The sequence below is a fragment of the Amaranthus tricolor genome, chromosome 10, assembly GCF_026212465.1.
Source record: "Amaranthus tricolor cultivar Red isolate AtriRed21 chromosome 10, ASM2621246v1, whole genome shotgun sequence".
Taxonomy (NCBI): domain Eukaryota; kingdom Viridiplantae; phylum Streptophyta; class Magnoliopsida; order Caryophyllales; family Amaranthaceae; genus Amaranthus; species Amaranthus tricolor.
In genome coordinates, this window is record NC_080056.1 from 19,744,862 (window position 1) to 19,759,517 (window position 14,656).

At 32.3% G+C, this 14,656-nt stretch overlaps 1 protein-coding gene and 1 pseudogene across 1 annotated transcript; one reads left to right on the top strand and one right to left on the bottom strand.

Annotated features, from left to right (window-relative positions):
• The first annotated feature begins 453 nt into the window (after nucleotides 1-453).
• LOC130824946 (9-cis-epoxycarotenoid dioxygenase NCED1, chloroplastic-like) lies at nucleotides 454-5,204 on the top strand (annotated as a pseudogene).
• Nucleotides 5,205-5,357: 153 nt separating this feature from the next.
• Nucleotides 5,358-8,846, bottom strand: LOC130825382 (probable calcium-binding protein CML13). Its single transcript, XM_057690584.1, has 2 exons — nucleotides 8,183-8,846; nucleotides 5,358-5,435 (listed from the first exon to the last, which is right to left on the bottom strand). Exon 1 carries the CDS (start codon nucleotides 8,643-8,645, stop codon nucleotides 8,202-8,204), a length of 444 nt encoding a protein of 147 aa, XP_057546567.1. The 5' UTR covers nucleotides 8,646-8,846; the 3' UTR covers nucleotides 5,358-5,435; nucleotides 8,183-8,201.
• Nucleotides 8,847-14,656: the final 5,810 nt, after the last annotated feature.

Below are 14,656 nucleotides of genomic sequence, written 5' to 3' on the forward strand. Positions count from 1 at the left end.
ACGTGGCATTGATGTTTTTTTTAAACTGCCCCACAAAACCGCCACCTGTAGTAGCGGTTTGATACAAAGTATAAATCACCACCTGAAGCAGCGGTTTATGGGAGTTTTAACTTTTCTTTAAAATAAGGAAACCGCTATTTAAAGTGGCAGTTTGGTCTGAGGATAATCTTTTGTCAACTGTGTTAAAATAAGGATCCATGCTTATCTTTATGTGGTTGTTTTTTAAATTATACTCTTTTATGTGTGGAGTTTTTTTTGTTAGTACTTAATTCCTTGCCGCCGTTCCGAGTTAACTCGACCGAGTTTTGACACCATGCTCTTGTTACCGCATCATCGTCTCATTACCGCGATCACGACGATTGCAACATGTTTACACTTGACTTTGGTAGCAAACTAATTTCTAATAGTAAACACTAAAAATAGTAAAAGCAACATTGAAACAAGATTTAGTAAATGAGAAATATTACCAGTGAATGGCTCACAAGTGAGATTCTTGATGGTATTGAGAAGGTGGGTATTAGGACCCTGAATTGCCCCCCTTCTATCATTTCTATAACAAGGAACCAAGACTGCAAAGCTATCATCAGTCTCATCATCACTCAAGAATTCAGGCCCATGAGGCTTCAACCACCCAATAGACCAATCAGAAGTTCCATGCAAGTGAAGGTACCTTGATTAAGGAAATAATTGTAATAAAGTAGATTAAATTAGTTGAATGATTGATCTTGTGAACAGAGAAGGGATTGAGTGAAAGAAACTTTTTTTTTTAGATTTCCAGCCGAGAGAGAAGAGCAAAGAAGGAATACGAAGCAAATGAAAGACGGTACAAACTGCTGTGTTTTTAATGCCCCGAAAATAACCGTCACTTGAGGTGGCGGTTTCCTATAGCATTATTTTTCTATAAAATTAAAACCCTATTAATGTAAAACACTTTTTCAAATGAGGGTTTGATTTAATTTTCAAATAAAACCGGTTTGTGAAGGGGCAGTTTATTAAAACAAGGAAAAAAGAAAATATTTTTAGTGCTGTCCTACGTGGAAAGTATTTAGGAAAATAATTTCCTGAACAACGTAAAGTTGAAAATATTTAGAGAAAATTATAATAAACTACCTATTTTATACCCCTGTTTGCAAAAAACTACCTTATTTAAATTGTTTTGCAAAAAAACTACCTTATATAATACATTTTTTTGCAAAACACTACCTTATAACGGTTTTTACCGTTTGACCATTTAACTTAACGTTGACTGTCACGTGACAGTCACGTGACCTTATAAACATTTGCTTCTTCTTCATTTCACCCTGTTTTGAATCTGTTGATGCTCCTTCTTCAATCGGAGAATTGCATGGCCATTCCGGAATTGGCCGGCTTCTGTTACTCTACACCCGTGCATTGTGCGGTCTTGTAGACCAAAATAATGGAATTGGAGTAGCAAATGCTAGAGTTGTCTATTTTAACAACAGAATTTTAGCAATGTCCGAAGATGATTTACCATATCAAATTAGAGTTACTCCTTCTGGGGATGTGCAAACTGTAGAGAGATACTCCTTTAATGGAGAATTGAATTCTACAATGATAGCTCATCCCAAAGTTGATCCAGTTTCCGGTCAAATGTTTGCTTTGAGTTATGATGTAGTTAAGAAACCTTATTTAAAATACTTTTATTTTAACCCAGATGGACTAAATCCCCAGACGTTGAAATTGATTTTGAAGCACCAACAATGATGCATGATTTCGCAATCACCGAGAATTTTATATACGCAGCAATAAAAAAAAATCATTAATTGCTGCGGTTTTAAGGTGTGACCGCAGCAAATATTCAGTAGCACAATTAATTGCTGCGGTTATACTATGACTCGCAGCAAATAAGTGCATATTAAACTAAAAATAAATAAATAAATAAAATATAAGTATTATTTGCTGCGGTTATTGAATGACCGCAGCAAATAAGTATTTTAAAAAAAATAAAAATAAAAAATAAAAAATGTGAAAAAAAAAATTATTATGGCAGACAGACCCTTCTCCGCGGCACGCGTAAATCTCCGTGGCTCGCGGAGTGCTACCTGACCCAGCAAAAATTTTTTTTTTTTTAAATGTTATTTGCTGCGGGCTTCTTTTAACTGCAACAAATAATGGTTATTTACTGCGGTTTTTTATAAAGCCCGCAGCAAATAGTTGGTTCAAAAAATATAAAAAACGTGTTTTGACGTTCAATTGCTTAAAACCCTAAAATAACTTTCTTCAAAAACCCACGAGGTCGAATGTCTTCTTCTTCAAACTCTTCAATTTCAGAAAATTTCTTCAAAAACTCACGAAAAATCTCTTCAAGTTTTTCAAATCATATGACTCTTCTGTGTTTTCTCTTCATTTTGTTCATCATCTTCCAAACCCAACGACTTTATTTAAGTTGTTCAAGCTCCTGTGTTGTTGAGATTTGTTACTTCAATAACCACCCATTGCACGAATTTCCTACTCCATCTTTATTTAAGTTCTTCAACTCACCATTGTTGTTTTTCCTTCAAAAGCCACGAAATTAGGGCTAGTCTTGTTCTTTTTCAAGTCATTGTGTTTTAATAAGGATTTAGTCTTTTTTTATACTAATTTTGATTTTGTTTTTCATTGTAGGTTACATAATCTTATTGTAGAAACAAAATTATCATATCTCATTACCAAGGTATGTATTTTATATTTGAATGTGAATAATTTACTTATGTATGTACTTGTATATTTGAATGTGAATAATTTTAATTAATTAGGATTTTTAGGGTAGATTGAATGTGAATAATTTAATTATGTATATTAGTAGTTGTATATTTGAATGTGAATAATTACTTATGTATGTGGTATCAATGGTTCAATGGGTAGTTGTTCTTGTAAACGACATCATGTAAGATTATAATCATGTAATTTAATTATATTTGCTAGTATTAAACCTACTTTGCTTTATAATCTGTGCGAAGAAATTCGGAAGTAGGATAGTGGCTTTTGTTTATCGAAAATCGGCTAAGAAATGGAAGAGATTTAAAGAACCTCAGAATGAAATGAGATTTATATACATTACTTATAAAATACAAGAAGATATCTTTTAGCTAATGAACAATTCTTTTAGCTTCAATCAGGTTCAAAAGGTTTGTTGCTTTTGTGTGATTATTTTTATGTTTATAAAGATTTAAGATTGAACGCGCGATGTTTGTGAATGATCAAGTTCCTTAGTGATTGATTGTTGATAATTAATGTATTATTCATTTTCTATTTTTAGGATTAAGTTGGAATTCTAATGTACGTACTTCTAGGATGTTAATTAATTATGTTTTTGGATGAGTTTAATGCTTATTTGTGTTTCGTTGGATTTACAGATTGATAGTTTGCCATGTCGATGTTTATTCGAAGGACAAAAATTCTGAACTCGTCGAATCCACTATTCACATTCGCAAGCTGCTTTCTATATGAAACATGTAGGATTATTGAATCTCAAAAGCCGAGAGCTTTTGATGTGTGACACTCTTTTTGGAGTCAAGTATTCATTAATTTTATGACTAGAGTAAGTTTAAAAGTAATTGTGTCAAGTTTAAAAGCACCTTTTAATTTATTAGGACTTTAATTTGTATAAGATGTACATATTATTATATTATATATACGATCGAGAGTTTACAAAGAGATTATTGGTGATTATTGGAGTTAATTGTTGATTATCATTGGATTAATCATTGTTTATTACATTGTACATTATTGGATTATTTAATACTATTAAACGAAAACAGCAAAAAAAAAAAGTTTAACAACTCCGCGGCACGCGTAAAACTCTACGGTACACGGAGCACCATCTGAACCAGTAAAAACAAAAAAAAAAAAAAAAAACTATTTGCTGCGGTTTTGAGGCTGACCGCAGCAAATACTCCTCTTTATTTGCTGCAGTTAACGGTTGACCGCAGCAAATAATACCCTTTTTTGCTGTGGTTTTTAACCGCAGCATTTAAAATAGGCTATTTTCTGCTATCACTATTGCTTAGAGCCAAAACCGCAGCAAATAATGGCCAAAAAACCGCAGCAAATGAGGTTTTTTCCACTAGTGTATGGAATGCTTGGGAAGAACCCGAATCTGATGAGGTTGTTGTAATCGGGTCTTGCATGACTCCGGCTGACTCCATTTTCAATGAATGTGATGATAATCTTTCCAGTGTGTTGTCTGAAATCTGGTTAAACAGAAAAATCGGAGTTTCAACCTAAAGAGAAATTTTTCAAAATTCAGAGAAAATGAATTAAGAAGCTAGGATGGTGAATAAGAAGAAATTTGGGAGGAAAACCCAGTTTGCTTACCTCGCCATTGCTGAACCATGGCCGAAGGTTTTGGGTTTTGCCAAGGTTGATTTAATCAGTAGAGAAGCTAAGAAATTCTGTTATGGGGATTTTCGAATGAAGAAGGAGCAGCAACTAATTCAAAACAGGCTGAAATGAAAAAGAAGCAAATGTTTATAAGGTCACGTGACTGTCACGTGAAAGTCAACGGTTAAGTTAAACGGTCAAACGGTAAAAACCGTTATAAGGTGGTGTTTTGCAAAGAAATGTATTATATAAGGTAGTTTTTTGCAAAAAAATTTAGATAAGGTAGTTTTTTGCAAACAGGGGTATAGAATAGGTAATTTATTATAATTTTCTCAAATATTTATTGTAAAGCTATATTAGGGAAAAGGTTCAAGTTTGTCAAATCCAAGACTTAAAATGCCTATTTAAAGGCTAAAATGTTCAATTAAAGCTTTAAAAAGACAACTTCAAAATTATGAGTTAAACAAATGGGATCTTAATGCTATGGGTACTAATGATTATGGATTGTTAATGTTGAAAATATTAAGCATAAATTGACAACCATAGGAGAGTTTGGATTCGAAATTGTGATAACAATGATGTGAAAATTAGTTAGATGAAATTATTGCTCCTATATTGACTGTTGGAACTTGTTAAAACTACTCAATCTGTTTCTTTGACTTTTGCATATGATTAGAGACCCTAAAACACATCTCGTTTTAAAGTTATTATTAAAAAATATCACTATCAATAACAATCTCAAAAGTCCAAATACAACATAAGGCAATCCAATATCAAACTCCAATGATAATCCAAAAACATTTCACATACAATTTTCGTAGGGTTATATCATTGGCCTACACAAAAGAATCAAAATGACCAAAGTGCATTGAAAACAAATATCACTAATATTTGAGATAAATTGCGATTCTTCCAAATACAAGCACAATTTGTTAGCCAAACACAAACTTTAAAATAACAATACAAAGATAATAGCTAAACAAATATTAACTGTTTAGAAGAGTCAGCAAAAGGTTGCACACTACTAAACTGAGATCAAGAACCACACGATGCAAGGATATATAGGCTTCCACCCCTTTCCGCAAAAGAAAAATCAAAGTTTTGTAGGTCACCTGCTCGAAGAAAAAGAACCTGAGTTAGCAATGCATTTTGGACCGTGATAGTATACCAAATCAATGCCTGTCAAGGGGTTGCAGCTATAAATAAACAAGTATTTTTTACAAAGAGCTGCTGCTCATTAAACCATAAATTTGTTCCCAAAAGAGAACTGATAAGTGAAACTAAACAAGACAAGAATTACTTAAGTAAGCATTGACACCATCATGCTGCAATAGTAGCTATCCACGCGAAAGGAACAAAAATACTGATCAAAAAGCCAAATATTTGGTCAAGACAAAAATGAGTATAAAACTCATGTACTCTAAGCGCGAGCATCCTATTCCTTGGGGAAAACGGAAACTTTCAACCAGAACATACAGCTAGAGGACAAGCTACAATATATGAGATACCATTTTACGAGTATATGGCAGTGCAGCATCCATTATTCTAAAAGAAAAATGGGATAAATAGCAAAGGTATTTTCCCACAATAAATCACCTTAAACCTCCCTTATTCGATTATCTACAAACATTACACTACATATTTCGTCCACAAGCTTCATTGGCTAGTAACTGCCACACAAAAAGACTCTTGAGAAACTACACCAATGTCCTGAATAAAGAATGTGCAACTATTCTCTTTGGATCTTTGCGCATACAACAGATTCTCCTGAATGATGCCACAAAATAGTATTGAAGAAAAAATCAGAGTACTGAAGCACGAAGAGCAAGGTACAGCTTGTAAGTTCCAACTTCCGACTCAGGCCACCTAAGTAAAAGAAACAGTTATAATACACCTTCTCTTTAATAGCATTTCTACCCAATATAGCCAAGCTTATGAGTGCATATTTGATACATAACCATTAGCCCAAAGCACATGCTTTCTGAAAAGGAGAAAGTATGTAGCATAAGCAATCCATCCCAGCTTCTCCCTGGGATATTATTGGGTACACAACCAAAAATCACAAAGCAAGGCAGTATTCAATTAGAGTGTGTTCGGATAATATTTTAGAAAAGAAAAGAAGGGAAGGGAAAGGAAGGGAAAATTGAAGTGTTTACCCTCCCAAATCTTTCCAAAATTGGAAAGATTAGTTTTGTACAACATATCTCTTACCTCCATTTAGCTCCACTCCCCTTTTGGCATTCAAACAAAGGAAAAATTCCATGCCTCCATTTTTTTCCTTTTATTCTCTTCATATCCTTGCATCTAGACACGGCATTAGTTTTAGATTTAATATTTACTACGGTAAAATACATATTCATCTCTTTATTGGTTGAGGGGAAGCAGGGCATCGGTCATTTAGTTCTTGCACAATTGATAAACATTTGGAAGAGGACACTTACTCTACTCTCAAATAATGTCCATGAATCAATATCTAAACACCACATAAGCTGTCTAAACCTTATAGGCTTGACTGGTGAATGGTCATACTAACCATTTTGCCACATAGACCATAGCAAAGCCTCACATTAAATACTTTGCAAATCTCCTTTGTATTAAATGGTACAATACATTTTATCCTTTTTAAGCCGTTAGTTTATCTTAAAAACCAGAAATCCCAGAAAAAATGGTTGTGTTTCTAAACAGATATCCACCATCATTAATGAATACATAAAGTTTATCCTACTCCAAAACATAGTTACAACCTTCGTTTACTTTAGTTTTTAAGTAATCTCAAGTACTCTCTTGTATTCTTGACACTCTCGAGTCTTACCACATGTATGGACATTAGACTCTTGGACAGATATGTTTGATGCCAAAACCATGTCAAAGTAACATGAGATACGACTGTAAATTAAGATTTTTCAAGATAACCATCACCGTACTCACGCTACTCACTTTGGCCGGTACTCAACCTCCATTATCCCAAATTTCTCACCAATCTGAGTTCATCATTTCCATTAATCAAGAAACAAAACCATATGAAGACATACACACAAAATGAGAAAATTTAGAACTGTACCAAAGAAAGCACGCTCTACAAATGCTTCCCAAATCCTATTACCCACATATCAAGAAAAAGTCAAATCACAAGCTCCTACAAAATTCATATTAAGTAAGAATTACCCAATAAGGCAGTCTAGATTCCCAAACATAAAATCCTGTAAAAACATCACATAAACCTCAAAACCAGATCAAATAAAACACAATTAAGCATACCCAATTAAACATTCACAGAAGAGTTCACTAGATAAATCGTAGCAAATGAAAACATATCATAAGTCGCAAACAATTTCAAAAATTCTATTCAAAAAAATTGAAACTTCATCATAATTCATAACTACAAATGAAAACATAAAAAGATACTGATAATAAAATTCAAAAACAAAAAATCAAAAATATCCAAACATCATCATAACCACAAATGAAAACATAGAAATGTACTTCTACATGAATTAACAAAACACTATTCCAAAACATACAAACTTCATCACAACCACAAATGAAAACAAGAAAATGTACTTCAAAATTAACAAAATCATGATTCAAAAACACAGACACTTCATCATACCCACAAATGAAAACCAGAAAACGTACTTCTAACAAATTTAACAACACCCAATTCAAAAGCATACAAACTTCATCATAACCACAAATAAAAACCTAAAATTGTATTTCTAACAAGATTAACAAAACCCAAGTAAGAAACAAACAAACAAACTATGGACTTCTAACAAAATTAACAAAAACCAAACTATAAAAAAACAAAAACAAAAAAAAAAAAAAAAAAAAAAAAAAAAAAACCAAAATTTCGCCATACCCGATTGAAAAAAAAATCATCACTTAGCAACCATCCTAGCAATAAAATCGTCAAACTTGATTTTCCCATCAGATCCAACTTCAACTTCACGAATCCACTCATCAAACTCAGCAGGTTCGAGCTTTTCACCAATACTAGTTAGAATATGCCTCAGATCCGAAACAGCAACGAACCCAGTTCCTTCCTTATCAAGAACTTTGAATGCATCTCTCAATTGACGATCAAAAGGTTCAGGTTTTAAGTATTTAGACATAAGATCTAAAAACCTATTGAAATCAAAAGGAGAAGTCAAGCTTTCTTGTGAAATTATTTCTTTAAGTTGAGCTTGTGTTGGATTTCCACCCAAAGAACGCATCAAAATTCCTAATTCAGAAGGTGCAATTTTGCCATCATTGTCTGTGTCAAAGAGAGTAAAGGCTTCTTTCATTGAACTAACTTGATCACTACTCAAATCTTTCCCCATTTTGTTGCTGATTGATGTTAAGGAATGACGAATGGATTTGTGTTGTTTTTAAATAGGGGAAATGTTTTTTGTGGGTTGTATAAGAGTTGTGGGGGTGGGGAATTTTTTTGTTACTTTTCTATCGCCTTAAAAATCGCGTCTTTTGAGGTTTGAATATGGCCTGTGGCCAAACATATTGTTTAGGAATTGTATTTTTTTAATTAGAGTTTTCTCCTACCATTCTATTAATTATTGATTAATAATACAAACTTTAACATATGTTTTGGCACAATATTTATTTTTACCCATTACATATAAAAAGGGTCATTTCTACTAAAAATGATAAATTAAAGGGATATATTACACAAACTTTTACAAAAAGTTAATTGTAGAAAATTTTAATAAAGAATCTACAAAATAGTGTTATACTATTGGAAATCAAGCTGCCATAACGCTATAAACCAAAAAACGTTTAATTGTTCGTTATTTTAAAAATTTACTTTGTTACCCTTGTCTTCTTCTTCATCCATCTTCTCCTTCTTCATCCATCTTCTTCTTCCATCAATATGTGCTGCCTAATTCAATAACATATGCTACTTTAATTCATGGATATGTTGCAGCAGGAAAGAAAGAACTTGACTTGGAGCTGTATAAGGAAATGAATTCGCAAGGTTTGGAAGAAAACAATTTCATAGTCGATACATTTCTGAATATTTATAAAAGAAGCCAGAAGATGTAATGGAAATGATCAAGGATGTTTGCCTAGAGGCATATTGCTTCAGCGTATAACTATACAAGTTTAGTGGATGGCTATTTTAAGATGGAAAATGTGTTTGCCGCTCTTAAACTAGCCCAGGAACTTTACTGAAAAAGGTTTAGAATTTGGCGTTGTGGCATTTAATGTTTTGTTGAGTGGGCTTTTGAAGCACGAAGTATGAACCAGAATCAGTTTATGGTGGATTGAAACAATTTAATTTAGTTGCTATGATGATCAAGATATAATAGGATGTAAGAAAGGAATCAATGAGAAGAAAAAGATGGATAAAAGAAGATGAATGAAGATAGAGAAGATGGATGAAAAAGACAACGACAAAAAGAAAATTTTTTAAGATGACTAAAAAATAAACGTTTTTTGGTTCATAATGTTATAACAGCTTGATTTCCAAAAGTACAATGCTATTTTGTGAAATGTTTTTTAAGATATGCTACCATTGACCATTTGTAAAAGTTTGTGTCTACCGTGTATAATATCCCTAAATTAAATTTAAATTAAAAATAAATCTCGCCTTTCCATCTTCCACTTGTGCATTATCCCACCCCATCCTTTTTTTTTTTGAAAACTGAGTATATATTGTACATGAAAAAAAAAATTGAAATCAAGGAAACCAATACCATCAGCATAAAAACTCCCAGAGAGGGTAAAAGCCATTGAAAACAAGCCCGAAAATAGGCCACTCAAAAGAGATGAAACACATAGGATGGACTATGCAATATACACTAATTCAATGCAGACCCATTAAAGTGTTTAGTTTTATAATAAATGATTATATATAAATTGTTATAATTTTGTTACTATTATATGAGTTATTGTAGTGTTGTATTTGTCTGAAAATAGTAACATGATAATAAAAAGGCTTGATAGTAAGGAAATGTTGAACCATGCTTTCGGCATGTAAAAATTGTGGGACGTGTTTTTCGACGCAAAAAATATGACGAACACAGTTAGGTTATTTAACCTTACTTGTGGCTCGAGCAACATCGTACTGGATGAGTGATGACTCCCGTTAGCGATTTTGCTTTACCTCGCAATAACGGGCCCTTATATGTATCAAAAAAAGATCATATGTTAATAACTATTGGATTCGAAGCCCTAACACTCAAGCAAAAGCGTTAGTAAATCATGCCTTGGTATTCAAGTAAAAGGACCAAAAGTTTAATATATAAATTTAACATAAAATAAATCCTCTATATTACATAAAACACCTTGCATATTATTAATTGTAATGCACTTAAAGCATATTACTTATTGTAATGCACATATTTTTATACTTGTACAGTTGTTGACAAGCTTTTATGCTCAGCTTAATAGCTTATCCGATTCCCACCGATTTTTCTGACTTATGTGAAGCCTTATGTGCTATATGGAGTCCCTTTTGGGTGCAATATTTTATTATTTGGTGTACTACTCAGTCGTGGTTGCTGATACTATACAGTTTTTATTATCACTCTGAATAATTGTCCCTTGAGGGATAGTGTATTTACAAGTATTGTAGGTGTTAACTATAGTACTAATTAAGTTGGAGAAGTTTGAAGTTATTTATGATTTGTATTGTATATTAGGGGATGACAGTATTTTAAGTTGGGGAGAATAAAACAATCATTATTTTAATACAATTTAATTATAGTTAATTGGGATTTTGAGATAAATTATTCCGAGTAATATTAATTATTTAATACGATAAAACGTTTTGTTATGAAATTAATTTGGATTTGTTTTTAAAAGTAATATTTGATCAAAGTAAAAGTTGTAGGACTATTTTATATTACCTAGACATGAAAATATGGGAATTTGCGTGTGTTTCGATTATGTGTCAAAGAATGACATTAATCCTTCCTTTATCTGTTATTTAGACACATATCATTGCTATGTGTCATTGCATCAAACCTCACAAATAAACAATCTCAAGAAATTAGTAAAACTCTTCAACTTCATTCACTCTCAACTCTCTCTAATTGAGATATAATTGCAACCAATTCTAAAGAGTTTTTCCAAAATCTTTTTAGCTCTCAAAATTATGGCTTCAAAACTTATTATAATTTTGGTTTTGCTTAATATCATTGCTTTTGGCCTTATTGTCAATGTTGAACGAAAACAAATACTTTAAGGGAGTGTTTGGTTTCAACGATCGGTAACGGTAACAAGTAACCATTACCGTTTCAACTTGTTTGTTTAGCATCAAGGGATAAGCAAATCCATTAGTTGAGGATAATAAATTCCATTACTTTGTTACTAGATTAGAAGTAGTGGTAACAAAATTATTCTTTATTGTCTTCTATCATCCCCAATCTCCCTCTACGTGAAACAGTCATAGAATTATATGGATGTGGGATTTGGGAAGCAACACTCCAATGCTGATGCACCACCACACCTCTATTTCTTTTGATTCTCTTACCCTCCTTCTACCAAACAATTATTAATAATAACACTTATCATTACCCTTACTCATCTTTACCCTTTCCCTTTCCGTTTCATTTCCCTTAGGCATACCAAACACTCCATAAGTCTAACTCTGTCTTTATTATCCTTCATGTCCTATTTGAATTGTGTTGTGACTAGTATTGTTAGAACTTATCTAGATGAAATGATGGTTTTAATAGGAACTATATAGATTCCCGTGTAAAATACAGTTAATATAAATATTTATTGATATGAATAAAGATATTATTTTATAAAAATAATTAATTTAGAACATAAACTTAATCATTATATCTTTGTATTTGTTATGATATTATCACTATCAAAGTGAATAAATAATTTATTATACAACAATATTAAAACATATATTTATAGTAATTATTGATAAATAAGACAAAATAAATCTAAAAGTCTTCAACAATGATAGATAGTATAAGGAAAGAAAAGACTGCTTGTATTGCGCTTTAATAGGTAAGGTATATAAAGACAAAAAGTCTCTTTGCCAATGTTTCATCGGCAAAGAGACTTTTTCAATCCGAGGCTTAGATACAAATTAAATTCTAGTAAACAATTCATATCGTTGTTAAATAGGGTGTTCCAAGGAACCGCCCCGAAATCAGGAACCAGGCTGAAACAGTTCACCCGGCCCAACGGTTCATTAGAACCGAAACCGTATTTACCGGGCACAGCGGCTCTTTGGAACTGGTCAAAACTGGTCGTTAACTAGCCATTGTGCATTCCTCTATAAATACTCCACACTTTCAATCATGTTCATTCGCAATTCATCTCTTCTCCCACTCTCTCTATTTACTCTCTCTACTTAATTACTTAATTACACAATTATTCTCTTAATTACATAATTCGTCTTTTAATTATTTCTTAATTACATAATTAGTCTTATAATTTTTTATTTATTTCTTAATTACATAATAATTTCAATGTTATCATGTCTTCATTTTGGAAAAAAAGCCTCTTAAAAAGTTACTAAAGTGGCAAAATCATTAGGAGATTCTAGCTCCAAAAGAAAGGCCACTTCAACTCTGTCGATATCAACAACACCTTCGATTAGTAATTATGAACCAAATTATCCAGAAGGGTACCACCAAGAATTACACGATTATGCAGAAGAAGTGGAAGGGGGAAATACAAATTAAAGAACAAGAAGAAGAGGAACCAACGACCCCTATTAGGATAATTAGATCTCGACAATCATCAACGAGCTCACAAGAAGTACAACAACAACAAAAACAAGCTCGTCGTAAATGAGTCAATTTTAAAAGTATCAGTTAGTTTTATAATTTTATTCTTCAAATTGATTAAATTTTAAATTATTATTTATTTATATATTGTAGTATTTGAGTATGTCTTTATGTTTAAATTTAGATAAAGAGCAACCAGTAAGACAACCTTTTCCGACAATGCCACCTACTAGTGGTAGAGTTGTTTCACATGTGTGGTCATATTTTTAAAAACAATGAGCCGACAATCCGAATGTTTTCTCGTGCACTTGTCAAATTTGTGAAAGTCAAGGGGTAAACCATTAGTTTAATACAAGTTCAGCAAAGGTAAATACTTTCTAAATTTTTCTAAATGATATGTATATTTTCTAAATTAAGAAGGTATTAAAAATTCATTTATTGTGCTTTGTGAATACGTGTTAGGTGGTGGTAGGGGATCTTTCAACAAAGATTTAGCAAAGAAGCATGGAATCACAAAAGAAACTCATGCAGCAAGCGGTAGCGAAACCACAAGTGGAAGCCGACAGTGGACAATGGACATCCCCGGCGGAGGTATGCCTTTTAAATATAATTGTAATGAAATGATTGATGAATTTTCTAAATATGTAATTTATTGATGAGTTTCCATTTAACCATGGTGAAAGTAAGGCTTGCGAATATTACACTAGAAAAACTTTGCAACCATAAGAGTGATCCCTAGGAACACTCTTAAAACGACGCATAATAAAATTATATGAATCATAGCGCTATGAATTAGTATAAATGTTTAAATTTTTTAATGGTAGGGTTAGAATAACAGCCGAAATTTGGTCTGCTCCCCCACATTCAGAACCTTATATATGTGTAACAGCACACTGGATATACCATAATTGGTTTATTCAAAAAAGAACAATTGCTTTTGAGTTAATGCCTGAAAGACATACTAGTGATAACGTAAAATATAGATTAATAGAGATATGTAAAAAATTGAACTTGTTAGATAAGATATTTTGTTGTTCTACCGATAACGCAACCGCCGACATGAAATGCATTAAACTTTTGTATAACGAACCTGATTTTAGTTTTATCCTTGGTGGTATATTACACATACGTTGTTGTGCTCATATTGTTAACTTATCTTGCTAAATGGGTATTAGACAATTAAGTGATCAATTAGATCCCATTAGAGACATAGTGAAGTGACTTAAATTAGGACAGGTAAAGAGAAGATATAAACAATTATGTGACCATTATGGACTAAAAACGGTATATTGATCATTAGATACTCCTACACGTTGGGGCATGACCCCATGATCTATTAAAAAAGGCTATTCTTTATCATCTGGTTATAACACAATTGTATACTGAGCGTACGAATAGCCATATAAGTGATAAACATGGGAAGTAGCTATAGGCGTACAAAATATATTAGAAGCGTATGACCACGCAACTAAGATTTTTCATATGTTTACGAACTAGACGACCACCTAGTAATAAGTGAATGCATTACTATTTCCTCAACGATAAAGCCGAGTACAATTTCCTCAACAAGCTTATGATGTGATAGTTAAATTATGCTTATTAAATAATCATCAAGCGCAATATAGAAGGTTATTACT